This window comes from Camellia sinensis, chromosome 7, assembly GCF_055761805.1.
Source record: "Camellia sinensis isolate YWXY chromosome 7, ASM5576180v1, whole genome shotgun sequence".
In the NCBI taxonomy this organism is placed as follows: Eukaryota; Viridiplantae; Streptophyta; class Magnoliopsida; order Ericales; family Theaceae; genus Camellia; species Camellia sinensis.
In genome coordinates this window covers 25,373,172-25,400,915 of record NC_138967.1, presented here as the reverse complement: position 1 = coordinate 25,400,915, position 27,744 = coordinate 25,373,172, and the positions used below count along the sequence as shown (strand labels likewise).

The following is a 27,744-nucleotide window of genomic DNA, read 5'->3' as shown; positions in this document are numbered from 1 at the left end:
CCCCCGAACGGGCCTTTTAAGTCTTGTATTTTACAATTTTCCTTCTAATTTTCTAACCGGAGATCCAATTGAGGTCCCGTTTGTTCCTTCAAGTCTATTTAGGCTTGAACAAGCTGTCCGTGCCAAGTTTCAGTGGTTTCGGTGGTCATTTCGCAATTTCGGCCCCCAACGGGCCTTTTAAGTCTTGTATTTTACAATTTTCCTTCTAATTTTCTAACCGAAGATCCAATTGAGGTCCCGTTTGTTCCTACAAGTCTATTTAGGCCTTAACCAGCTGTCTGTGCCAAGTTTCAGTGGTTTCAGTGGTCATTTCGCAATTTCGGCCCCCGAACAGGCCTTTTAAGTCTTGTATTTTACAATTTTTCTTCTAATTTTCTAACCGAAGATCCAATTGAGGTCCCGTTTGTTCCTACAAGTCTATTTAGGCCTTAACCAGCTGTCCGTGCTAAGTTTCGATGGTTTCGGTGGTCATTTCACAGTTTCGGCCCCCGAACGGGCCTTTTAAGTCTTGTATTTTACAATTTTCCTTCTAATTTTCTAACCGGAGATCCAATTGAGGTCCCGTTTGTTCCTTCAAGTCTATTTAGGCTTGAACAAGCTGTTTGTGCCAAGTTTTAGTGGTTTCGGTGGTCATTTCGCAATTTCGGCCCCCGAACGGGCTTTTTAAGTCTTGTATTTTACAATTTTCCTTCTAATTTTCTAACCGAAGATCCAATTGAGGTCCCGTTTGTTCCTACAAGTCTATTTAGGCCTTAACCAGCTGTCCGTGCCAAGTTTCAGTGGTTTCGGTGGTCATTTCGCAATTTCGGCCCCCGAACGGGCCTTTTAAGTCTTGTATTTTACAAATTTTCTTCTAATTTTCTAACCGGAGATCCAATTGAGGTCTCGTTTGTTCGTACAAGTCTATTTAGGCCTTAACCAGCTGTCCGTGCCAAGTTTCAGTGGTTTCGGTGGTCATTTCGCAATTTCGGCCCCCGAACGGGCCTTTTAAGTCTTGTATTTTACAATTTTTCTTCTAATTTTCTAACCGGAGATCCAATCGAGGTCTTGTTTGTTCAACACAACCAGACATATTAAATGAAATGCTTGTGCTAATTTGAAAAGTAAATTCTGAAAAATATACTTACAAAAGTGTTTGTCAATAAGATTCCTCTGATGAATAATTATTTTCATCAACCTGCATGCCTCTCTGATCCTTGGTCATCCTCATAAACTTCTCAATCTCTTCAAATCTTTTGTTTTGCATTTCAATCATTTTAGCTTGCTCTTGTGCTACCAGGTTTTGGGCTGCAATTTGTTCTTGCTGGATCTCAGACAAATTCTTCAATGACTCTAGTTCTTTTTGTAGGCTCGAAACCACCTCAGTATGTGCTTGTGCAGTAACAGAAGATCTGGATGATGATGGTTTTGGACCAACTCCAAAGCCTTTTAAGTATCCCGATTTCTTTCCAAGAATCTCAATTGACAGCTGCTCTTGAGTTAAAGGTATTGCCCCAGGCTCTAAAGACTCATCATGTCGCTTTTTCAAAGCTTCCTATCAATTTGTAAACAACTTCAACAAATACCATCGTTTACATAAATATGTAACTCTATTAATTGGCATACTTACATGTAATTGACCACATATCGGGGCTACCCAATCCGACTTTCTCTTGCTCCAATGGGAATCTTTGTAGAAGTCTACAAAGTCAGTCTTCTCGGTACCCTAATTCCATTTAAAAGTAAGCATACATAATTAATTTCAATCATTATGTTAGATATAATAAATGCATCACCTGTTTATACATTGCAGCTTGAAATGACTTGGAGCCCATTGTATGATTATATGGTAACCTCGCTCGACTATCCCTTGCTTTTTTAGCCAAGTTCTGCAAAATTAATTGATTAGTAAAATTAAATTGAAATTACAACATGATTCTTCAAATTAGGAAATTTTACCTGATAATCTTCATCAAGCCATACATGATTGATCATGTATACCCAAGCCTCAGAATCGACCCCTTTGTATGGTTTACTATAAGGGTCAACACCAGCGTCTACCAACTTCGAGTAATGAGTCTTCATCTTGTTACGCCAACTTCTGTAAAGAGTTTTACACTTTTTATTGACTCCTTTCCGAACCTCTTCATCCTCATCATAATCAACAATCTCAAATTTATCCTACAAATATAATGAATGCTTTGATTAATATCAAAATGCAAGTAATGGTGATAATCTAATTATTTGAAAAGTAGCAAATACATGTACCCGAACTGCTTGAATGATTGGGGCTTTATGAATCTCATCAATCTTGTCCCACTTTTTTATACCAATGATTGGTGCAGCCATCCTTATCTGTAAGCCAAGTTCATTTGCAAATGGAGTGGCATAAGGTCCTACTGGCACCTTCGCATCTGCAGGGATCCAAACAGGAAGTTTTTTACCACCATTGTTAGCTATGAGACGTGCTATGCTCTTCCCTCGAGTCTGACCCCTGACTTGTCTAGAGCGAGTACGCAAACTAGTGGTAGATGGCACATCATGGGTAGTAGTTGCATTTGTAGATGGTGCAACCTGGGTAGTTGCATTTGTAGATGGTGCAACCTGGGTAGTAGTTGCATTTGTAGATGGTGCAACCTGGGTAGTAGTTGCATTTGTCGGTGGTGTAGGCTGGATACTTAGAGCATTTGTAGATGGTACACTCTGAATAGATGGGGTTAAAATAAGTGGTGCATGCTGAGTAGGGGCAGCAATTCTAGCTGCAGCTTGTTGGGAAGGTAGAGGAACTTTGGATGATGCTGCATGTCGAACTTTACCAGGGCCTGCCATCTAGCACAACAACTCAACAATTACATGTGTGAAGCATATGTAAAATAAGCAATTACATTAATATCAATGGCTATATAATAGAATCAATGTCAGAACATAAGTAATAACTAAACAATAACATAACATAAGAAACAAAAAAAATAAATTAGACAAAGAGAGACAGATAGCCATCAAACTCAAACTCAAAGGCACTTAAACAACAGTGTCATCAAAACATATTACAATCACACAACAATTAAAGTTCTATGTCAAAATCTATATTACAATCAAAATGATTATGTAGCTCATCTTCTCGAATAGTCAATGCTCATAGTAATCATCTTCATTATCGCACCCCTCTTCCTCATCAACACCATCGTTGTGTGCTCGATTAACTGATTGTAAAACCACCTCACTTGGGATAATTTGAGGATCAATGTCATTCCTATGAAGTGAGATTGTCACGGGGTCTTCAACGCTCACTGGGACAGCATCAGTTGTTTCATTTTGTTGCAATACATTTTCAGGTTCAAAGCCATCTTGTTCTGGTACATCCCATATTCCTCGATGTTGTAGTCTTTCTACGACTTTCCAATGTCCGCCTAACTTTGTATCATCAACGTAAAAAACTTGTTTCACATGACTTGGTAAGACAAATGGATCATCTTTATACCATCGACTTCTAACATCAATACTTGTGCAATGTGTATCGGTATGTAATGTTCTATTGCTACCGGTATTGAACCATTCGCATTGGAATAAAACAACTCGATGTCCAAGTATGTAATGCATCTCCCACACTCTATTCAAGTACCCATAAAAGTTAATTGTTTGTCTCTCATGCTCCCCTTCCGCAACTAACCCACTATTTTGGCATTTATGAGTACTATCACGATCCTTACTATGAAATCGAACACCATTGGAAATGCAAGCTGAATACAAGTTAACATTCACACTAGGACCATTTGCTAATGACCACAAATCATCAGTTGCTTCTGGTAATCCTTGAGCTCGTAATTGGTTCATCTACATAACGACATCAATTTCAATCATTATGTTAGTATTCATATAAGTGTAGCTGAATAAAGTTTGGGATTATATCTTACATGTTCTTTGAACCACTTGGGGAATTCCTTTTTCTGTCTATTTGTGATGTCACGTACACCTTCATTTTCTAAAAGATTCTTGTGTTGCCTACTTACAAACATATGATTCATAAGTAACATATTATATTGAAAACATAATTCTACAAAAAAAAAAACAAGATTAAGAACGTACTCTAGATAATGGTCAAGCTCGAGGCTATTATTCAAGACAAACCAATGAGCCATTTCACGTTCTTTTTGAGACACGTTAGAAACCCTTGTTATTAGCCCAAAAGGACGAACATTTTGCGCGAAGACCTCTAACCCTGACTCATGCACACTAACATCGACATTCCGTTCCTCTCGATTAAATACAGTTTCAATCCCACCCACATACATTGAGCAAAATGTGAGACACTCCTTGACAACATAAGCTTCTGTGATCGAACCTTCTGGACGAGCTCGATTTGCAACATATCCTTTTAAAGTTCCAAGCAGCCTATGAAACAAACAATAGAATAATCTTATTACACACACACTCACATTTTTATAAATACATATGCAGGTTGTGCTACAATTTAAGTATTCTAGTGTTTTAATAAGTTAGTAAGTACCTTTCAATGGGGTACATCCACCGATATTGCACAGGTCCACCAAGAATGGCTTCACGCGGCAAATGAATCGCCAAATGGACCATCACATCAAAAAACGCTGGTGGGAAAATTTTTTCTAACTTGCATAGTATGAATATTATGCGATCTTCTAATATTTCCAAATTCTTCATCTTCAATGTCTTTGAGCAAAGCTCTTGGAAGAAATTTCCCAACTCAAATAATGCAACACAAATATCATTGTGAAGATATCCACGCATTCCAATGGGAAGAAGTCGCTGTATGAGGACATGACAATCATGACTTTTTAGGCCTGTTAACTTATCACCTTTTGTGTTCACACACCTTGAGATGTTTGCTGCATAACCATCAGGATACTTAATTGACTTTAAAAACTCACAAAAACCATATCTTTCATCTGAGGACAAAGTGTACAATGCTGGGGGCTTTTCAAAAGATCCATCGGTACGCCTTTTTAAGTGCAACTCCTTCCTTATTTTCATATCTTCCAAATCCATGCGTGCTTTTTCTGTGTCTTTGTTCTTCCCATCTATACTCAGTAATGTTCCAAGCAAACTATCACATATATTCTTCTCTATGTGCATAACATCGAGGTTGTGTCGGAGTTTAAGTGTTTTCCAATATGGCAACTCAAAGAAGATGCTTTTTTTTGTCCAATTCAATATTGGATTTTCCCTTTTTCTTTTCTTATTGGTTGGATGCTTTCCAAATGGTTTGAATGTCCCTGAATCCAATTGTTCTAAGATTTGTTCCCCTGATAACTGTAAAGGTCTTGACAGGAACTCAGTCTTACCATTATAAAGTCGACTCCTTCGCCAAGGGTGGTCATCAGGCAGGTAACGACGAGCGCCTGTGTACCCTATCTTACCTCTCAACCGTTGTGAGGAAGCATTTTTGTTACAGGTGGGACAAGCCAAATACCCTTTCGTACTCCATCCCGACAAGTTTCCATATGCAGGAAAGTCATTAATTGTCCACATAACAGCTGCATGCATTTGAAAACTTAATTCAGTTGAGGCATCATAAGTAAGCACACCATCTTCCCACAAGTCCTTCAACTCATCAATTAATGGTCGCAGGTAAACATCGATATCTCTCCCTGGTGCTTGTGGTCCAGGGATAAGCAATGACAGCATACTAAATGCTTGTTTCATACATTTCCAAGGAGGCAAGTTGTAAGGCATAACAATCACAGGCCACATACTGTACGAGTTGCTCATGTTTCCAAAAGGATTGAAACCATCAGTGGCCAACCCTAACCTCACATTTCGACTCTCTTGGGAAAACAAAGGATGTTGCCTATCAAAATCCTTCCATGCCTCACCATCAGCCGGGTGTCTCAATATCCCATCATCTACTCGTTTCTCTTTATGCCATCTCATATCTATTGCTGTTTTTCTCGACATATATAATCTCTGCAACCTTGATGTCAACGGGAAGTATCTTAAGGTCTTGTGAGGAACTTTTTTACCTTTTCCATAATTCGACTTGTATCTAGACTCTTGACAAATCGGACAATTCTCTAAATTTGCATTCTCTTTCCAGAAAAGTGCACAATCATACTTGCATGCATGAATCGACACATATCCTAAGCCTAAGGCACGCAAGAATTTTTTGGCTTCATAAAGGGTCCATGGAATCACTTGATCACTTACCGGTAGAAGGTCCTTTAATATCCCCAACAACATGTTGAAAGACTTATTGCTCCACTTGTTCAACACCTTCACATGAAGCATCTTAACAACAAATGATAAAAGAGAAAACTTACGACACCCAGGGTACAACTCTCTTTGAGCATCATTCAACAATTTGCTAAAGTTGGGCACGCCCTCTTTTTCAACATTGTTAGCCACATCATCGTCATTGTCATTGTCATTGTCACCTTCCTCCTCATCCTCTTCATTTTCATCATCATTTATGGTAGTCCCCATGTAAACATCTTCTAACAAATTTAGGAATTCATCTTGATCTTCGCCTGTCTCTGCTTCCATTCTATCCCCAACACTTCCAAAGTCATTGTGGTTGTCATTATTCAATGCATGAGATTGATTCATGGGAACAGATTCCCCGTGATGCACCCAAGTCTTATAAGAAGGAGACATCCCTTTCACAACTAAATGATACTCCACAATTTTACAAGTATGTCGTTCACAATTCAAACAGTCCATACATGGGCAACGAATCTTATCATTTGGCTCTACATTCATCATTGCAAATTGAACAAAAGCCTTCACCCCATCTCGATACTGGGAACTCATCCTATCCCTAAGTAGCATCCAACTCTTATCCATATTTGGTCACCTACAAAGCCATGGTTATGTGAAATTCCTTTGAATTAGAGAATTACATGTCAAATAGTTCCTTGAGTCATATAAGTGTTTGTCATATCATGAATGCTCAAAACATTAGGTAAACATTGAGAAACAATAAAAAAATAATATTTTCTCTCAAAAAAGCCAAACCTTGTAATACATTTTTTTAATTTAACATTTAATTTAAAGATGCTGCATGTACACATGATGACATTGTATAGTATAAGAAACTATAAGTCAAATTATATGGTGATCTTCCAACATCCTATTGGCCTTGATGGTTGTTTTCCAATGATATTTGAACATATATGTTTTTCGTAATATTATTAGCAAGACTTTAAATAGACGTAGCATTGCTCTTAAACTATTCTTACCTAATAAACTATAAACAGAAACTATACAAAACAGTTTAAATTGATTCTAAAAATAATAAATAACTATAAACAACTCATATAAACCATACAAAACAGTCCCATAATGTGGCATGAACCACATATAAACTGAAGGGTAATTTACAGTTTGCCCTTTTATTTTTTATTTTTTTAATCAACAACAAATAACCCTTTATTGATGATGGATAACCTTACAGAAAGGAAGAAAACATCAACAAAAAGAGAGGGATGATGCAAGCAATACAGCAACTACAAACCAAAATAGAGGCATGCAACCTAATCCAAATACAAACAAAACAAAAAGAGCCATGGAACCAGTGCTAGCATAGGCCAAAAACAGCAACAGACACACATCAGATTAGCAGATTAGCATCAGGTTATCACCCAACAGATACAGACCAGCCACACAGCAGCAGAGAACCAGATTAACAAAAAATCAGATTATCACCCAACAGATACAGATTAGCAGATAATCAAATTATCACCCAGTAGTCCCAGAAACAACCCTCATTTTATATGATGTGGCAGGAAACATGCATTTTCTATCTAATTTTGAACAAAAGTTAGTTTTAGGAGTAAATTAAAAAAAAACTTGAAACATGAATGATCAAAATAAAAAAAATAAAAAAAATGACTAAAAATAAAGGGAAAAAGTGCAATTTATCCTAAAAACAAAAAGATAACTGATTATTTCTCTTTTCTTTTTAGGCCTGTTTGGGACTTATATTTTGGGTAAATAGTCAATAGAAAAAAATAGTTAATAAAACAAAATGTCATGTCCTATACATTAATCAACAACTTTTTCTTTTACAATTATCTATTCACCTACAAAAAAAAAAAAAAAAAATCCACAAATCATCCAAAACATAATTCTTTTTCATTTCATAAAAAAATAAAAAAATCAACTAAAATATTAAAGTTGCTAAATGACGTATCTAGTCCCATTTTTTTTGACAACTAGACTTATTAAATTTAATAAGGTTATATAGTTTCAAGATCATAGGTGTAGAAACTAAAATGACTAACTTGATAAATAAATTTAAAATGCCCTAAAATATAGTCAAAGCTTACTTGATGTAGTAATTGCCCCCAACGAATGATTGCAGCTTTTTTATCTCTTCGCATTAGCCAATAACCTATAACATTTGAATTGTAAATCAAAGTTTAAATTAAAATCGCACTGTACATGAAATTAACGGAGAGTGGACATGAAATGAATGTTATATGATGAAATTATTAAAAGGGTCACCGATACACAAAATATCTATAATTTTTTGGGCAATGAATAGTTGTAACTTGTAAGAATATTCAACACAAAACTGTGGTCCACCCTCATGACACACCACTTGAATAAAAATACAAAAAAAATGCAAGTTCCCTGGTTCATTCACATACCCAACAAAACAAAACAAGAGTCATATTTTGCATACTCCATCTAAACCAATGGCAAAGGTGATCTCAGCCAATGCTCTTCAATATCCCATTAACATATGCTTCTTAATGCCATGTCATGTTGTGTGCTCACAATCGATGGATATAAAAAATGGATCTAAAAAATGGGCTTATATATCATTTTTCCCTAAAGAATACTTAAGTTTGATTGATGAGTATTGCTATTCTAAGTCCAAGTTAGACCGAACCATGTGGCAATCAATTAGAATATTTATGACACCATTCTCTCTCGTATGTTCTCTAATTATTAGTTAATCGCCTCTCTTACATATCATTGAGTATAGAAAGTGGGTCTAAAAAATAGATTTGTATATTATTTTTCTTAATTTATTTACATAAGGAGTTGATTTAAAATGCCCTTCCAAATATAAGTAAAGCTCAAATAGCGAAATTACTTGTACAACCCAAGCTGTACCACAAAATTATCCATTAGTTGAAATATATAAACTAAATTCATTTTGAATGTGATGAACACTGTAATAAAATTTTAAATTTACATAAATTCAAAGTCTAAGAAATTTTTTCAAATAATTGTTTTGAGTATAAAATATTTCTGATTTATTATTTTAGTAAAGGGAAAAAAAAATTATACATTTTTTATCAGCACTATTACATCCACACAATTTGTTCTACCTATATGTACACAATTGAAACTCTTACGGGTCAGAGTCTCAATTGTCTGCATTCAGGCAAAACAAATTTTGTGAATGAATCATTAATCATTGTTTATATACCAATTCAACAACTGCCTACTGTAATAAACATATATTCATGTTAAGTAATTGCATAAATAAATAAATTTGAGGATTCCAAAATTTGTTATAAATATAATCAACCGACCAGAATCTCAGATACATTGAGGTAATAACGTAATAAACAAAACTCTGTTGACAAGTGATTCAAATAATGTGCTGATCAAAAAATAATAATAAAAAAGTGATTTAAATAATGTACATGTTTATATATATATATATATATTAGCAGAAAACAAATAAATGAAGATCAATTTGTGTGCCTTAATCATATTACACACCTAGAATCTGCAAGGTTCAACTAGAGTGAGTGATATCAAATATGCATTGCAGAGCACATGTATGTAGTCAAGCAGAACATGGGAATAGACCAAAATTCCCAGTTCCACAATTAAAGTTAAACACCTAGAATCTGCAAGGTTCAACTAGATTTTGTTTCTTACAAAAATCAGTCCAAAAATTCCAAACATACAAAAATCAGTCCCGAAAATTAGTTTCTTACAAAATCAGTTCAAAGATTTTGTTTCTTACAAAAATCAGTCCCGAAAATTAGTTTCAAAATCAGTCCAAAAATTAGAATAGATCAATCCCAAAAATCACAATATCAGTCCGAAACTCACAATATTAGTCCGAAACTCTCACAGTGTGAGTGAGTGAGAGTGAGAGGGAGAGGGAGAATGAGAGGGAGAGGGAAAGAGACGAAGAAGAGGGAGAGAAAAATACCTGTTTGGGCCGCTTCTGTTTGTGCCGCTGCAGATTCGGAACTAAGAAGATGAAGAAATCTCCTTTTAGGTCACTTTTGTTTATTCACTTAAAAGTCATTTAAAAAAAAAAAAAAAAAAAAAAAGACAGATTCGAAACTCTCACAGTGTGAGTGAGTGAGAGTGAGAGGGAGAGGGAGAGGGAGAGGGAGAGGGAGAATGAGAGGGAGAGGGAAAGAGAGACGAAGAAGAGGGAGAGAAAAATACCTGTTGTGCTGCCTCTGTTTTGTGCCGCTGCAGATCCTGAATGAGAAGATCAACAAGTCTCTTTTAGGTTAGTTTTGTTTATTCACTTATTATTAAAAAAAAAAAAAAAAAAAAAAAAAGACAGATTAAAAACGACGTCGTTTTGATATAAATTTATTAGCGACGAAAATAATTTCGTTGCCATAAATAGCACTCAACTTTCAGCGACTAGTTTAATTCTGTCGCCAAAAAGTCGAAAATTGGCGACAAACAGTTTCGTCGCCATATATTAATTGCGTCGCCAAAACTTTTTTCGCGCTCCCGCGCGAAAAATTAAATTGGCGCCAACCATTTTTCGCGACGAATTTAAATATTTGTTGCTAATGGTGTATTTTTTGGCGACCAACACGTATATTGTCGCCAAAAAAATACAATCGGCAACCAAATTCAATTTTGTTGCTAAAAAACGTCGCAGAAAATGCTTTTTGTTGTAGTGGATGGATTTATTATGAATGAATCTTAGAGATGCATTATGTTTCTATTATGAATATGTAAGATACATTAATCTATCTAATGAATTCATTAATATAGAAGATGCATTATGTATCATGAATGTATGAGATACATTAATCAATTTAATGAAGTTCATTGAATGAATAACTTGAGAGTTTCTCTCTATAGACTACATCTTGTCTCTATAAATACATCTAGTTCTAGTGATCTTCTACCCTAGTTCCTTTGTATTGAGTGTGGAGCATCCCTTGATCTTCATTTTAATCTGAAAGTTTGGCGATTTGGAGCACTTTGGTGTTTTGGCCTTCATCTTATCCATTTGAGGTAGGGATTTCTTTGTTCTTTTTCAATACTCCGTCTATAGATAGACATGTGGTAATTTTGTATTGCATGAAAATCATATCCGTGTTGGATTTGTTTTAAAATCATGAGGGGAACCTAGGGTTGGTTATTTGAGAATGGTTTTGTTATCATTGACTGTGGTTTGGACTAATTAGAGAATAAAATTAGCATGTTATTGTTGAAAGAAGAGAAAGCCCTAAAATTATATTTTGATTTGGTAAAATAAAAAGGGTTTATGGTTGAACAATGTTGGTAAATTTCTATTGTTAATATGAGTTGTGTAGAAGGTGTTATCAGTTAAAGGATTAATTATGTTATTGGAGTTATTTTGAAATGAACGTAATGAATCAAGTTGGGTTATAGCTTATTATCCATGGAAATGATTTTGTAAAATGAAGAGAATGTAATTGGTTTTGTAAAAAGGAAAAAAGTGTTTTTGGAATAAGTGATGGAACATGTTGACTTGAAAAATTATGAAAGTTGATCTTGAAAATGGTAAATGAAATGTTAACTCTATGTGAGTCTCAGAAAATAAATTTGAGAATTGAACTATTGTATCATGAGTGTTGAATACACACATTTGGGGGTTTTATCTTTACCTATCATACTAGTGTCGTTGTTGGGTTTAAGGATTGCTTGAGAGTTGAGTCTCTTTTATTAGGTGTACTGAATACATGCATCTAGAGGTTTTGTCCTTGGTCATCGGTGGAGGATGACATTGGTGTGTTGAATTGTGATGTATGCGTTACACTTGTGTTGGTTAAACATTATTGAATAGTTTATGTGTATGTATTACACTTGTTATTGATGCTTTGTTGTATTGAGGAATTTGTATATGATAATTGTTTATATACATTGTGTTGTGTGGGAGGAGATAGGGGATGTACTCCACGGTTTAGGGGAAGATAGGGGATGGACCTCTAAACCGGAAACTGTTTGATATTGATACAGCACTAAAATGTGTATCATTTGTGAAGTATAGAAGTGTTTTTGGTTGATATTGATACAACACTAAAATGTGTATCATTTGTGAAGTATGGAAGTGTTTTTATCTGAGATTGATACAGTACTAAAATGTGTATCTATTATGAGGTATGAAATGTTTAAAATGAGTTATTATCTCGCTTATCGCTTGGCGTATCCTTAGCTTACTGTGCACATAGCCGGTAGAGCAGAGTTGTAATTGTTATCGTCAGTGTATCTAAGTATGTTATGGGTTGCGATGGTTACAGTTTTGAAAGGCCGAGCTGCCTCATTTGTGGATTATATACATGTTGATGATTTGTTATTTCCCTTTTATTTAAGGCATGCATGTATTGATATAAATGTATTGGGAACAAACCAAAATGCCATTTTAAGATTTTGGAAAGTGTGAAGGAAAATGGGGTATTTGTGAACATGTTTTCAAAAAAAGGTCATTTTGTTGTAAGTACGGAAAATGGGGGAAGAGTAATGGGCTTGGTGAAATTGTTTTCTAGAACTGTTATTGTCATGAAAGTTTGTGGAAATGGGTAATGAAAAGGAAATAAAGATGAACCGCTTATAGCGTCTAATGAAATGGCTGTTTTCGAGAAAAGTTCATACTTATGTATATTTTGTATAAACTGCCACATTACTATTCTAGTATGAGAATGAACATTCATGATCATAGCTATCTGTAAGTTGTTATTGTTGGAGATCATGTTGAGATCCCTACTGGACTATATGTTCATCCCACGTTGTTGAATCTTTTTCAGGTGATAGCCAGGATGTTCTACAAGGTTTTGGATCTTCTTATTTGTTGGCCACGGGGCCTCTTTTGTGTTGGCGGAATGCCATTTATGTAAAAAGGGTTATACCCTTCTTCTTGACTTTAATGATGTAAGCCCAAGGGCAATTTATTTAGTGTACTCATGTTGTATTTACTTGCATACAAATGAGAGCAATGTTATTCACTTCTACAAGTTGAATATACGAGTTTATTTCCGCATGTTATCTCTGAAATGGAATTAAGTAAATGAAATTGGTAATATTTCGAGTAATAAAAAGTGGGGCGTGACAACTTGGTATCAGAGCGAGCCGGGTTTGAATACTTTGGGCTCGTGGGAAGTAGTTTTTACTACAGTGGGTTTGCTTCAGGTTGTGAGGATGTTGCATATAGTTAACATGAATGTTAGGACTTGTATGTTGCATTTATATGAGCATGGGATTAAGTTTTCTGGATAGTACTCGTAGCCGGTGAACTTGCTTTGAGGTCCTCTTGGAAACACGCCTGATCAACGTGGTTTCTGATAGGAATTCCTTGAGAGTTCCGGGATGAGTGACTATCTTTATAGACTTGATTCGATTATGTGTTTAAATGTTTAAATGTTTATATGCAATAGAAATGTATGTTTAGGGTGGTAAGTGTATGCCTCGGGGAAGGCTGTTGTGTTGTGCAGTAAGTGTGGTTTTGTTTTTGGACTTTATAGGATGTCTACACGAGGGAGCATGAGATTTGTATCTCGGGTTAGAGGAAATGGTACCGGTGTGCTGATTAGTGTTTTGGGCTTTACTAGTTAATGAGTTTGTTGTGATCCCATCAATTATGTATCTGGGTGGTGTTCGTATTATGACTTGTTATCGGTTGGTGACTATGTGTGGGTGAAATGAGTTAGTGGTGTTATTGGTTATTGGGTATGGTTTGTGAGTGGGAAGAGAATTTCTTGAGTGGATGCTGACGGCAATCTTTGAAAGGAAAATCAGTTTGTGTCCTCGGATAACGAGGGTAGCATTGGTTAAAATTGTCATTTGTATTAGGGATTGGGTGATTGAGGTTAACCATGTCAGTCTTGAGTTTGAGGAGAAGGGCAGGCTTGCTATGTAGGCTTGGGGGTGAAGACTCCCTTAAAAGCAATGTTGGTGTGGTTCGATTTTAGGAAATCCGGTGAGATTCCAAAATTTGGGGGTTTGTGTAGGGAACTCCGTGTTTGGGGTAAATGGTTTTGAGTGGCACATCAATGTGTCGTTTACTAAGTGTGGCGGTTTATTGAGTTGATTAGTCAACTTGTTGGCATCGGGTTTATGTTGGCATTGGTCACCTTGAGGATAGTCGTGATTGTTGTAGACATTGCATGTGGATTAGGAAAAACTGAAACTAATCACATTAGTTAAGTCGTTGATTTTGACTGTTGAATTAATACAGAAAATACGTGTATTGATTGTGTGTTGTATATGCCAAGTGTTTAATACATTGTGTATGCATTTTGTTTGGGAGGAGATAGGGGATGTACTCCACGGTTTAGGGGAAGATAGGGGATGGACCTCTAAACCGGATTTTGTTTGGGAGGAGATAGGGGATGGACTCCATTAGCACCACTATATGTGTGCTTATTGATTTTTGGAAGTGTTTTTTTTACATGTTGTTGATACAACAAATTTGTGTATCAATTGAAGTATGGAAATGTTTATATATGAGTTGTAGTCTCATTTAATAGCTTGGTTAGGAAATGGGCCATGTTTATGATTTTAAATTGATTAAGTAAAGGAAGGTAGGATGAAATTCCAAAATCATGAATTTCTTATGCCTTATGTGTTGATAGCAAGGTTGTTATTTCTATTAACTATTATTATAGAAATGTTATGTTTTATATTGGTTGTGGCATCACCGTGTGAGTGGTGGGTGTTATGTTGGAAATAGATTGGAACATAAATTCTTCCTAGTGTTTTGGCCTTCTAAGGGCGCTGTTAAAAAGGAAAATGTTGAGGATTTGATTTAATTTGAATGTTATGAGAATTTCCAAACGAGTAGTTTTTGGCAAATAAACTGAAGATGTTTATGTATTATGGGTTTATGAAAAATGTTTACAAAACTTTTGAGTTTCGCATGGAAAATGCAAAATTTATTTTTGAATGTCAACGTTGAAAATTTGATTATCTTTGAGAAATGTCTCATGAACAAAAGAATGATTTTTCTTATATTTATACAAAAGATTTGCTTTGATTGTCTTATGTGAAGTTATGAATGTTGAGTAGTGACATAGCTTGGAGCGCTAGTCGGGTGTTTTGGTGATTTGTTTCGGGAAGGGTTTGGTTTTGTTGAGGCTTTTGTGCCTAAGTGTTGCCTTTTGAAACGTGTTTCCTTGGTAAGCCCTTTCTTTTGTGAGAGTTAACCAAAGGTTTGTGGTGAGAATAGTTTCTTTTCTAAGTGCTCGGGTGTTGAGTGCTATGTGATTAGTTGGCCTTGTGTTTCTGCTGTACTCTTAATTTCGAGGACGAAATTCTTTAAGGGGGGGAGGTTATAGCGATCCCGATTTTACCTTCATTGTTTAATTGTAATATATGTCAACTTTTCAAAGATTTTGCATGATTATACTAGATTCATCTCATTAGTAAGATACATGTACATCAATTAGATGGTGACTAATCATTGATACCTATTTATACAATGTATAGAAGACTAATGCTAATACATTGAATGTGATGGATTTATTATGAATGAATCTTAGAGATGCATTATGTTTCTATTATGAATATGTAAGATACATTAATCTATCTAATGAATTCATTAATATAGAAGATGCATTATGTATCATGAATGTATGAGATACATTAATCAATTTAATGAAGTTCATTGAATGAATAACTTGAGAGTTTCTCTCTATAGACTACATCTTCTCTCTATAAATACATCTAGTTCTAGTGATCTTCTACCCTAGTTCCTTTGTATTGAGTGTGGAGCATCCCTTGATCTTCATTTTAATCTGAAAGTTTGGCGATTTGGAGCACTTTGGTTTTTGGCCTTCATCTTCTCCATTTGAGGTAGGGATTTCTTTGTTCTTTTTCAATACTCCGTCTATAGATAGACATGTGGTAATTTTGTATTGCATGAAAATCATATCCGTGTTGGATTTGTTTTAAAATCATGAGGGGAACCTAGGGTTGGTTATTTGAGAATGGTTTTGTTATCATTGACTGTGGTTTGGACTAATTAGAGAATAAAATTAGCATGTTATTGTTGAAAGAAGAGAAAGCCCTAAAATTATATTTTGATTTGGTAAAATAAAAAGGGTTTATGGTTGAACAATGTTGGTAAATTTCTATTGTTAATATGAGTTGTGTAGAAGGTGTTATCAGTTAAAGGATTAATTATGGTATTGGAGTTATTTTGAAATGAACGTAATGAATCAAGTTGGGTTATAGCTTATTATCCATGGAAATGATTTTGTAAAATGAAGAGAATGTAATTGGTTTTGTAAAAAGGAAAAAAGTGTTTTTGGAATAAGTGATGGAACATGTTGACTTGAAAAATTATGAAAGTTGATCTTGAAAATGGTAAATGAAATGTTAACTCTATGTGAGTCTCAGAAAATAAATTTGAGAATTAAACTATTGTATCATGAGTGTTGAATACACACATTTGGGGCTTTTATCTTTACCTATCATACTAGTGTCGTTGTTGGGTTTAAGGATTGCTTGAGAGTTGAGTCTCTTTTATTAGGTGTACTGAATACATGCATCTAGAGGTTTTGTCCTTGGTCATCGGTGGAGGATGACATTGGTGTGTTGAATTGTGATGTATGCGTTACACTTGTGTTGGTTAAACATTATTGAATAGTTTATGTGTATGTATTACACTTGTTATTGATGCTTTGTTGTATTGAGGAATTTGTATATGATAATTGTTTATATACATTGTGTTGTGTGGGAGGAGATAGGGGATGTACTCCACGGTTTAGGGGAAGATAGGGGATGGACCTCTAAACCGGAAACTGTTTGATATTGATACAGCACTAAAATGTGTATCATTTGTGAAGTATAGAAGTGTTTTTGGTTGATATTGATACAACACTAAAATGTGTATCATTTGTGAAGTATGGAAGTGTTTTTATCTGAGATTGATACAGTACTAAAATGTGTATCTATTATGAGGTATGAAATGTTTAAAATGAGTTATTATCTCGCTTATCGCTTGGCGTATCCTTAGCTTACTGTGCACATAGCCGGTAGAGCAGAGTTGTAATTGTTATCGTCAGTGTATCTAAGTATGTTATGGGTTGCGATGGTTACAGTTTTGAAAGGCCGAGCTGCCTCATTTGTGGATTATATACATGTTGATGATTTGTTATTTCCCTTTTATTTAAGGCATGCATGTATTGATATAAATGTATTGGGAACAAACCAAAATGCCATTTTAAGATTTTGGAAAGTGTGAAGGAAAATGGGGTATTTGTGAACATGTTTTCAAAAAAAGGTCATTTTGTTGTAAGTACGGAAAATGGGGGAAGAGTAATGGGCTTGGTGAAATTGTTTTCTAGAACTGTTATTGTCATGAAAGTTTGTGGAAATGGGTAATGAAAAGGAAATAAAGATGAACCGCTTATAGCGTCTAATGAAATGGCTGTTTTCGAGAAAAGTTCATACTTATGTATATTTTGTATAAACTGCCACATTACTATTCTAGTATGAGAATGAACATTCATGATCATAGCTATCTGTAAGTTGTTATTGTTGGAGATCATGTTGAGATCCCTACTGGACTATATGTTCATCCCACGTTGTTGAATCTTTTTCAGGTGATAGCCAGGATGTTCTACAAGGTTTTGGATCTTCTTATTTGTTGGCCACGGGGCCTCTTTTGTGTTGGCGGAATGCCATTTATGTAAAAAGGGTTATACCCTTCTTCTTGACTTTAATGATGTAAGCCCAAGGGCAATTTATTTAGTGTACTCATGTTGTATTTACTTGCATACGAATGAGAGCAATGTTATTCACTTCTACAAGTTGAATATACGAGTTTATTTCCGCATGTTATCTCTGAAATGGAATTAAGTAAATGAAATTGGTAATATTTCGAGTAATAAAAAGTGGGGCGTGACAACTTGGTATCAGAGCGATCCGGGTTTGAATACTTTGGGCTCGTGGGAAGTAGTTTTTACTACAGTGGGTTTGCTTCAGGTTGTGAGGATGTTGCATATAGTTAACATGAATGTTAGGACTTGTATGTTGCATTTATATGAGCATGGGATTAAGTTTTCTGGATAGTACTCGTAGCCGGTGAACTTGCTTTGAGGTCCTCTTGGAAACACGCCTGATCAACGTGGTTTCTGATAGGAATTCCTTGAGAGTTCCGGGATGAGTGACTATCTTTATAGACTTGATTCGATTATGTGTTTAAATGTTTAAATGTTTATATGCAATAGAAATGTATGTTTAGGGTGGTAAGTGTATGCCTCGGGGAAGGCTGTTGTGTTGTGCAGTAAGTGTGGTTTTGTTTTTGGACTTTATAGGATGTCTACACGAGGGAGCATGAGATTTGTATCTCGGGTTAGAGGAAATGGTACCGGTGTGCTGATTAGTGTTTTGGGCTTTACTAGTTAATGAGTTTGTTGTGATCCCATCAATTATGTATCTGGGTGGTGTTCGTATTATGACTTGTTATCGGTTGGTGACTATGTGTGGGTGAAATGAGTTAGTGGTGTTATTGGTTATTGGGTATGGTTTGTGAGTGGGAAGAGAATTTCTTGAGTGGATGCTGACGGCAATCTTTGAAAGGAAAATCAGTTTGTGTCCTCGGATAACGAGGGTAGCATTGGTTAAAATTGTCATTTGTATTAGGGATTGGGTGATTGAGGTTAACCATGTCAGTCTTGAGTTTGAGGAGAAGGGCAGGCTTGCTATGTAGGCTTGGGGGTGAAGACTCCCTTAAAAGCAATGTTGGTGTGGTTCGATTTTAGGAAATCCGGTGAGATTCCAAAATTTGGGGGTTTGTGTAGGGAACTCCGTGTTTGGGGTAAATGGTTTTGAGTGGCACATCAATGTGTCGTTTACTAAGTGTGGCGGTTTATTGAGTTGATTAGTCAACTTGTTGGCATCGGGTTTATGTTGGCATTGGTCACCTTGAGGATAGTCGTGATTGTTGTAGACATTGCATGTGGATTAGGAAAAACTGAAACTAATCACATTAGTTAAGTCGTTGATTTTGACTGTTGAATTAATATAGAAAATACGTGTATTGATTGTGTGTTGTATATGCCAAGTGTTTAATACATTGTGTATGCATTTTGTTTGGGAGGAGACAGGGGATGTACTCCACGGTTTAGGGGAAGATAGGGGATGGACCTCTAAACCGGATTTTGTTTGGGAGGAGATAGGGGATGGACTCCATTAGCACCACTATATGTGTGCTTATTGATTTTTGGAAGTGTTTTTTTTACATGTTGTTGATACAACAAATTTGTGTATCAATTGAAGTATGGAAATGTTTATATATGAGTTGTAGTCTCATTTAATAGCTCGGTTAGGCAATGGGCCATGTTTATGATTTTAAATTGATTAAGTAAAGGAAGGTAGGATGAAATTCCAAAATCATGAATTTCTTATACCTTATGTGTTGATAGCAAGGTTGTTATTTCTATTAACTATTATTATAGAAATGTTATGTTTTATATTGGTTGTGGCATCACCGTGTGAGTGGTGGGTGTTATGTTGGAAATAGATTGGAACATAAATTCTTCCTAGTGTTTTGGCCTTCTAAGGGCGCTGTTAAAAAGGAAAATGTTGAGGATTTGATTTAATTTGAATGTTATGAGAATTTCCAAACGAGTAGTTTTTGGCAAATAAACTGGAGATGTTTATGTATTATGGGTTTATGAAAAATGTTTACAAAACTTTTGAGTTTCGCATGGAAAATGCAAAATTTATTTTTGAATGTCAACGTTGAAAATTTGATTATCTTTGAGAAATGTCTCATGAACAAAAGAATGATTTTTCTTATATTTATACAAAAGATTTGCTTTGATTGTCTTATGTGAAGTTATGAATGTTGAGTAGTGACATAGCTTGGAGCGCTAGTCGGGTGTTTTGGTGATTTGTTTCGGGAAGGGTTTGGTTTTGTTGAGGCTTTTGTGCCTAAGTGTTGCCTTTTGAAACGTGTTTCCTTGGTAAGCCCTTTCTTTTGTGAGAGTTAACCAAAGGTTTGTGGTGAGAATAGTTTCTTTTCTAAGTGCTCGGGTGTTGAGTGCTATGTGATTAGTTGGCCTTGTGTTTCTGCTGTACTCTTAATTTCGAGGACGAAATTCTTTAAGGGGGGGAGGTTATAGCGATCTCGATTTTACCTTCATTGTTTAATTGTAATATATGTCAACTTTTCAAAGATTTTGCATGATTATACTAGATTCATCTCATTAGTAAGATACATATACATCAATTAGATGGTGACTAATCATTGATACCTATTTATACAATGTATAGAAGACTAATGCTAATACATTGAATGTGATGGATTTATTATGAATGAATCTTAGAGATGCATTATGTTTCTATTATGAATATGTAAGATACATTAATCTATCTAATGAATTCATTAATATAGAAGATGCATTATGTATCATGAATGTATGAGATACATTAATCAATTTAATGAAGTTCATTGAATGAATAACTTGAGAGTTTCTCTCTATAGACTACATCTTCTCTCTATAAATACATCTAGTTCTAGTGATCTTCTACCCTAGTTCCTTTGTATTGAGTGTGGAGCATCCCTTGATCTTCATTTTAATCTGAAAGTTTGGCGATTTGGAGCACTTTGGTTTTTGGCCTTCATCTTCTCCATTTGGGGTAGGGATTTCTTTGTTCTTTTTCAATACTCCGTCTATAGATAGACATGTGGTAATTTTGTATTGCATGAAAATCATATCCGTGTTGGATTTGTTTTAAAATCATGAGGGGAACCTAGGGTTGGTTATTTGAGAATGGTTTTGTTATCATTGACTGTGGTTTGGACTAATTAGAGAATAAAATTAGCATGTTATTGTTGAAAGAAGAGAAAGCCCTAAAATTATATTTTGATTTGGTAAAATAAAAAGGGTTTATGGTTGAACAATGTTGGTAAATTTCTATTGTTAATATGAGTTGTGTAGAAGGTGTTATCAGTTAAAGGATTAATTATGGTATTGGAGTTATTTTGAAATGAACGTAATGAATCAAGTTGGGTTATAGCTTATTATCCATGGAAATGATTTTGTAAAATGAAGAGAATGTAATTGGTTTTGTAAAAAGGAAAAAAGTGTTTTTGGAATAAGTGATGGAACATGTTGACTTGAAAAATTATGAAAGTTGATCTTGAAAATGGTAAATGAAATGTTAACTCTATGTGAGTCTCAGAAAATAAATTTGAGAATTAAACTATTGTATCATGAGTGTTGAATACACACATTTGGGGCTTTTATCTTTACCTATCATACTAGTGTCGTTGTTGGGTTTAAGGATTGCTTGAGAGTTGAGTCTCTTTTATTAGGTGTACTGAATACATGCATCTAGAGGTTTTGTCCTTGGTCATCGGTGGAGGATGACATTGGTGTGTTGAATTGTGATGTATGCGTTACACTTGTGTTGGTTAAACATTATTGAATAGTTTATGTGTATGTATTACACTTGTTATTGATGCTTTGTTGTATTGAGGAATTTGTATATGATAATTGTTTATATACATTGTGTTGTGTGGGAGGAGATAGGGGATGTACTCCACGGTTTAGGGGAAGATAGGGGATGGACCTCTAAACCGGAAACTGTTTGATATTGATACAGCACTAAAATGTGTATCATTTGTGAAGTATAGAAGTGTTTTTGGTTGATATTGATACAACACTAAAATGTGTATCATTTGTGAAGTATGGAAGTGTTTTTATCTGAGATTGATACAGTACTAAAATGTGTATCTATTATGAGGTATGAAATGTTTAAAATGAGTTATTATCTCGCTTATCGCTTGGCGTATCCTTAGCTTACTGTGCATATAGCCGGTAGAGCAGAGTTGTAATTGTTATCGTCAGTGTATCTAAGTATGTTATGGGTTGCGATGGTTACAGTTTTGAAAGGCCGAGCTGCCTCATTTGTGGATTATATACATGTTGATGATTTGTTATTTCCCTTTTATTTAAGGCATGCATGTATTGATATAAATGTATTGGGAACAAACCAAAATGCCATTTTAAGATTTTGGAAAGTGTGAAGGAAAATGGGGTATTTGTGAACATGTTTTCAAAAAAAAGGTCATTTTGTTGTAAGTACGGAAAATGGGGGAAGAGTAATGGGCTTGGTGAAATTGTTTTCTAGAACTGTTATTGTCATGAAAGTTTGTGGAAATGGGTAATGAAAAGGAAATAAAGATGAACCGCTTATAGCGTCTAATGAAATGGCTGTTTTCGAGAAAAGTTCATACTTATGTATATTTTGTATAAACTGCCACATTACTATTCTAGTATGAGAATGAACATTCATGATCATAGCTATCTGTAAGTTGTTATTGTTGGAGATCATGTTGAGATCCCTACTGGACTATATGTTCATCCCACGTTGTTGAATCTTTTTCAGGTGATAGCCAGGATGTTCTACAAGGTTTTGGATCTTCTTATTTGTTGGCCACGAGGCCTCTTTTGTGTTGGCGGAATGCCATTTATGTAAAAAGGGTTATACCCTTCTTCTTGACTTTAATGATGTAAGCCCAAGGGCAATTTATTTAGTGTACTCATGTTGTATTTACTTGCATACGAATGAGAGCAATGTTATTCACTTCTACAAGTTGAATATACGAGTTTATTTCCGCATGTTATCTCTGAAATGGAATTAAGTAAATGAAATTGGTAATATTTCGAGTAATAAAAAGTGGGGCGTGACAAAATCTATGATTCCCCACAAGTAAATCAATCAATGGGAATAAAAACTAATGCGGAAAAATTAAATCAAAAGCAACACAAGAATTTTTACGTGGTTCCCTCAATATGAGGTACGTCCACGGGATCGAAATCCGATTCCACTATCAACCAAAAGATTCCCAACGATTACAAACGACACACGAATTGTCTCACAAACCACCCTTAGGTGAATTCCAAATAATCACAAATAAACAAAGAGGAAAGACCTCACCAAATAGATGAATCAAAATCTTCAAAACCAGAGTTGAAGAAGACCCAAAATAACGAACCAAAACAACTTCAAATCAATCCAACCGAAGATGCACTGGGACAATGTTCAAAATAGCCAAACCTTGAAATCAATCAAATCTTCGAATTAACAGAGAACAAAGCCACACACAAACCAAACCACATTGAAGATTGAATTAATTTGTAGCCGTTGTTGCTGCGCCTTACACAGGAACAAACAGAGACAATCTATATTATTAAATTTTGAGCTTTTGTATTAAAACCCTAATTGTAACCAAATTGAATTAGGTCTCTTAAAATTAGATATAATATATATAAAATATATCATATCCAAACCAAACCAAATTAGAATTCTTTTAACAAATCAATTGGGTCTCAAACTCCAATAAGGAGATATATCCCAACAATTCTCCCCTTATTGACTTAGGTGGAGATATCAACCATACCTGCCAAAGTTCGACACTTCAAATGTTTGTCCCCCGACAAAATCTTAGTCAACATATCTGAAATATTATCATCTGTGTGAACCTTTTCGAGTTTTAACAATTTCGACTCTAACACATCACGAATCCAATGGTATCTCACATCAATGTGTTTCGATCTCGAATGAAAAGTAGAATTTTTGTTCAAGTGAATAGCACTTTGACTATCACAATAAAGCACATACTTTTCTCGCTTCAAACCCAACTCTTGCAAAAATTTCTTCAACCATAACTCTTCTTTGCAAGCTTCTGTAATGGCAATAAATTCAGCTTCGGTAGTTGAGAGAGCAACACATTTTTGTAATTTAGATTGCCATGCCACGGCTCCCCCAGCAAAAGTCATCAAATACCGCGAAGTAGATTTCCTAGAATCAACATCATCGGCCATGTCAGAATCTGTGAACCCATCAAGCATCAGCTTACCATCCCCAAAACACAAACATGCCTTCGAAATCCCTCGAAGAGATCTTAGAATCCATTTTACCGCTACCCCATGTTCTTTACCCTGATTAGAAAGAAAACTGTCACACCCCAAACTCGACCCTAAAAGTTTGGGCACGACCTAATCGAAACCGGACACTTAACCTGATATACATAACATATGGGGCCTGAACGGAAGCGTTGAAGATTGTAGAATAACATAAAATCATATCCATTGAGCTATCACTATTATGCCAGGATCGCAAACATCATAACAGGAAGATAGAATACAGAAACATGTATCGGAATGTCGGTTATATACATATATATATATATATATATACAATATATATACAAATCCAGCCCCCAGATTGGGCGTATAACAAAACATTAGAGACTTCTTAATTTTAAACAGGCAATTAGAATACAAGCCAAAACTTGACAAAAGTCCACAAAAAGAAGGAACGGCTCCAACTAAGTGCCTGGGCACATTGAGGATGACAAAAGATAGACGAGCCTCAGAAGTTAAGACTGGCTCCTGGGTTGATTACCTACAGAAACAGACAAGATGCAGAGTGAGCGAAGCTCAGTGAATAATAGTATTTAAACGGTTCAATGCATAACTCAAATTATAATACATAACAACGCGTATGTAACTCTAGAGTTCATATGGTCAATCTGATGCCGTATTTCTTTCAGAATGGCCTCGGGCTCAGATATAAAAGAGCGGCCATCGGCCCAGAAATAACAGAACGGCCATTGGCCCAGAGTGATCCAGATGTACACAAATTCCTTTAACGTTTACATTCACATCAATTCCTAACCAATACACATGTTCATGTAGTGACTTACGGAAGACAGAACATTAATAGCAATAAGCATTAACGGTGAATAAATATACGTTGATTGCACTATTACTCACAGTGTTGTGGCAGAGCGTTAGTTCCTCCCGGAGTGTGCCCTGTCCACATACATAATTCACAAGTTAGTTCTTTTTCCTTATTAAACCATTTCTGGACTCGTTTTACTTCGAATGAATTCATCGACATCAAAACAATATCAACTACAGATTCTGACAATATTAGAGGGTTCAGCACATAAAACGGAGCAACCCGTGTTTTTCAGCCTGGGCCGCACGTGCGGCTGTGAGCCTCGCACGTGCAGCAAGGGCTCCCGCACATGTGGCAGTGATGCCCCGCACGTGCTTTTAAAGTAGTAGCCAAAGTCCAAATTTTGCCATTTTCCCGCACGTGCGGCCATGACTCCCGCACGTGCGACGATTCCTGTGTGAGAGCAGTCCGAAATTCAAGCAAGGTTCAATTTTTTGTAAGAATTTACAAAGCTCAAAATAATCTCTTAAATTGCGAAAACTTGGTTCAAAAATCATATAAATAGAGCTACCATTATATATCACTCTAAGTACAATTGAATCCTTAACCCTTAAAACTCATGAACTTGAATCAATCCAATCTCCCAACTCCCTCATACAAACACACACACACACACCTACAACCATTTATTCATATAAGTGAGCTCAAGCTTGATAACTGAATAGGTAAAATGTAACTTCTCATAAATGAGTCAATATAACTCCCAAATCAACCAAACACAAGAAACATCAACACAAGGAACTATTAAACACAATAATAGGGGGAATTCCTGCTCAACTCCAAGGGAGGGGCCAATTTGAAGGAATTAGACATACCTTGAACTTAGTCTCTCAAGTTTTCAACCTTGATGATCTTCTCCCCTACTTCTCCAACCCTCTCTACTCTAATTTCCTCCCAAGTGATATTTTGAAATGGAACTCTTTCATCAAATATGTAAGGCATAAGCATATATATATATCTAAAGGTGGAGATAAGGACAAAAATCAATCGTTTAATCACCCCAAATTGAAATTTTACAAAAAATCTCATTATGGCTTAAAAATCATGTAGATTTCAAATGTCAAATTAATTTCGGATTATCAGGCTTCAAGGACCCTCAAATTTTTATTCAAACATTGTAAGGGTGACAGATAATTTTCTTATTAAATAGATAGCAATCCATATTTCCAAGATTCACTTAATTAAACGAAAGTTTCACATAGAATTTCACAAGGAGCATTCAAAAGCACATAGTAAGGGCTGAGAATATATTAGAATCACATACGAGGGTCCGGTTATTACAAAAATGACTCACCACGCCAACGGCATGAGCAATATCCGGCTTTGTACAAACCATGGCGTACATCAAAGAACCAACTGCTGAAGCATAAGGAATTTTCCTCATCTCTTCCTTGTCTTTCTCACTTGTAGGACATTGATTCGAACTAAGCTTAAAGTGACCCGCAAGTGGACAACCAACTGGCTTTGCTTTATCCATGTTGAACCTCTCAAGAACTTTCTCAATGTGGCTTTCTTAAGACAACCAAATCAGCCTCTCTTTGCGATCACGAACAATTTTCATAGCAAGTATTTGCTTTGCTGGCCCCAAATCTTTCATAGCAAAAGACTTGCTCAACTCCAATTTCAACCTGTTTATCATGGTAGAATCTTGACCCACAATTAACATGTCATCAACATAAAGCAAAAGAATAATAAATTTGCCATATGGGAAATTTTTCACAAACACACAATGTCCGAAGTGGTTTTAAAAAAACCATTATTCATCATGAAAGAGTCAAATTTTTTGTACCATTGCCGCAGGGCTTGCTTGAGGCCATACAAACTTTTCTTCAATTTGCAAACAAATTTCTCTTTCTCTTTCTCCACGAAACCTTCTAGTTGCTCCATGTAAATTTCTTCTTCAAGATCACCGTGAAGAAATGCGATCTTTACATCAAGTTGTTCAACTTCAAGGTTTGTACTTGCAACCATGCCAAGTGCAACCCGAATAGAAGACATCTTCACAACCGGCGAGAAAATTTCATCAAAGTCAATACCTTTCTTTTGCCCAAAGCCTTTCACAACAAGACGTGCTTTGTACCTCAGATTCTTGCCATCATTCTTCAATTTGAAAACCCACTTATTTTTTAGAAGTTTCCTCCCCTTAGGCAACTTCACTAAATCATAAGTCTGGCTTTCAAGCAAGGAATTCATCTCCTCGTCCATGGCCTTTTTTCAATCACCTTTTTTGCATGCTTAATTGCTTCTTGGTAGCTCTCAGGCTCCCCATGATCGGAAATCAACACAAATTCATTAGGAGGATACTTTCTTGAAGGTTGTCGGTCCCTTGTAGATTTCCTCAACTCAAGTTGTGGTGGCGGTTCTTGAATTGGATGCTCTTCCTCAATTTCTGGCTCAACTTCATTAGGTTTAGCATTATCCTCTACATCTTCAATCGGTGGCTGCACATCTCCCCCATTTTCATCATCAACTGAAGATGAAGGAAACGGATCCATGTCAATGAGATCACTAGATTTTGGCTCCTGTTGATCACCTGTGCCAAAATCTTCAATTGTTTGGTCTTCAAGAAACACAACATCATGATTTCGAATGACTTTCTTATCGACTGGATCCCACAATCTATACCCGAATTCATCACACCCATAGCCAAGAAAAATACATTGTCTTGACTTACTATCAAGCTTGGACCTCTCATCCTTTGGAATGTGAACAAAAGCTCGGCAATCAAACACTCTCAAGTGCTCATAAGACACATCTTTGTCAATCCAAACTCTTTCAGGAACATCACCATTCAAAGGATAGCAAGGAGACAAATTGATCACGTCAATCGCTGTACTC

At 35.7% G+C, this 27,744-nt stretch overlaps 2 protein-coding genes across 3 annotated transcripts; both read right to left on the bottom strand.

Annotated features, from left to right (window-relative positions):
• Positions 1-1,608: 1,608 nt before the first annotated feature.
• Positions 1,609-3,355, bottom strand: LOC145795003 (uncharacterized). Of its 2 annotated transcripts, XR_014335071.1 has the most exons (3): positions 2,248-3,355; positions 1,776-2,160; positions 1,609-1,705 (listed from the first exon to the last, which is right to left on the bottom strand). XR_014335071.1 is itself a non-coding variant. In XM_082877595.1 (2 exons), the coding sequence occupies exons 1-2, from the start codon at positions 2,806-2,808 to the stop codon at positions 1,894-1,896; spliced, it is 828 nt and encodes a 275-aa protein (XP_082733721.1). In that variant the 5' UTR covers positions 2,809-3,355; the 3' UTR covers positions 1,611-1,893. The 2 variants fall into 2 exon arrangements, 1 of the variants encoding a protein (XP_082733721.1); XM_082877595.1 differs by having other exon boundaries at positions 1,611-2,160.
• A 1,112-nt stretch (positions 3,356-4,467) lies between these two features.
• On the bottom strand, positions 4,468-6,795 carry LOC145795677 (uncharacterized). Its single transcript, XM_082880532.1, has one exon. It carries the CDS (start codon positions 6,793-6,795, stop codon positions 4,468-4,470), a length of 2,328 nt encoding a protein of 775 aa, XP_082736658.1.
• Positions 6,796-27,744: the final 20,949 nt, after the last annotated feature.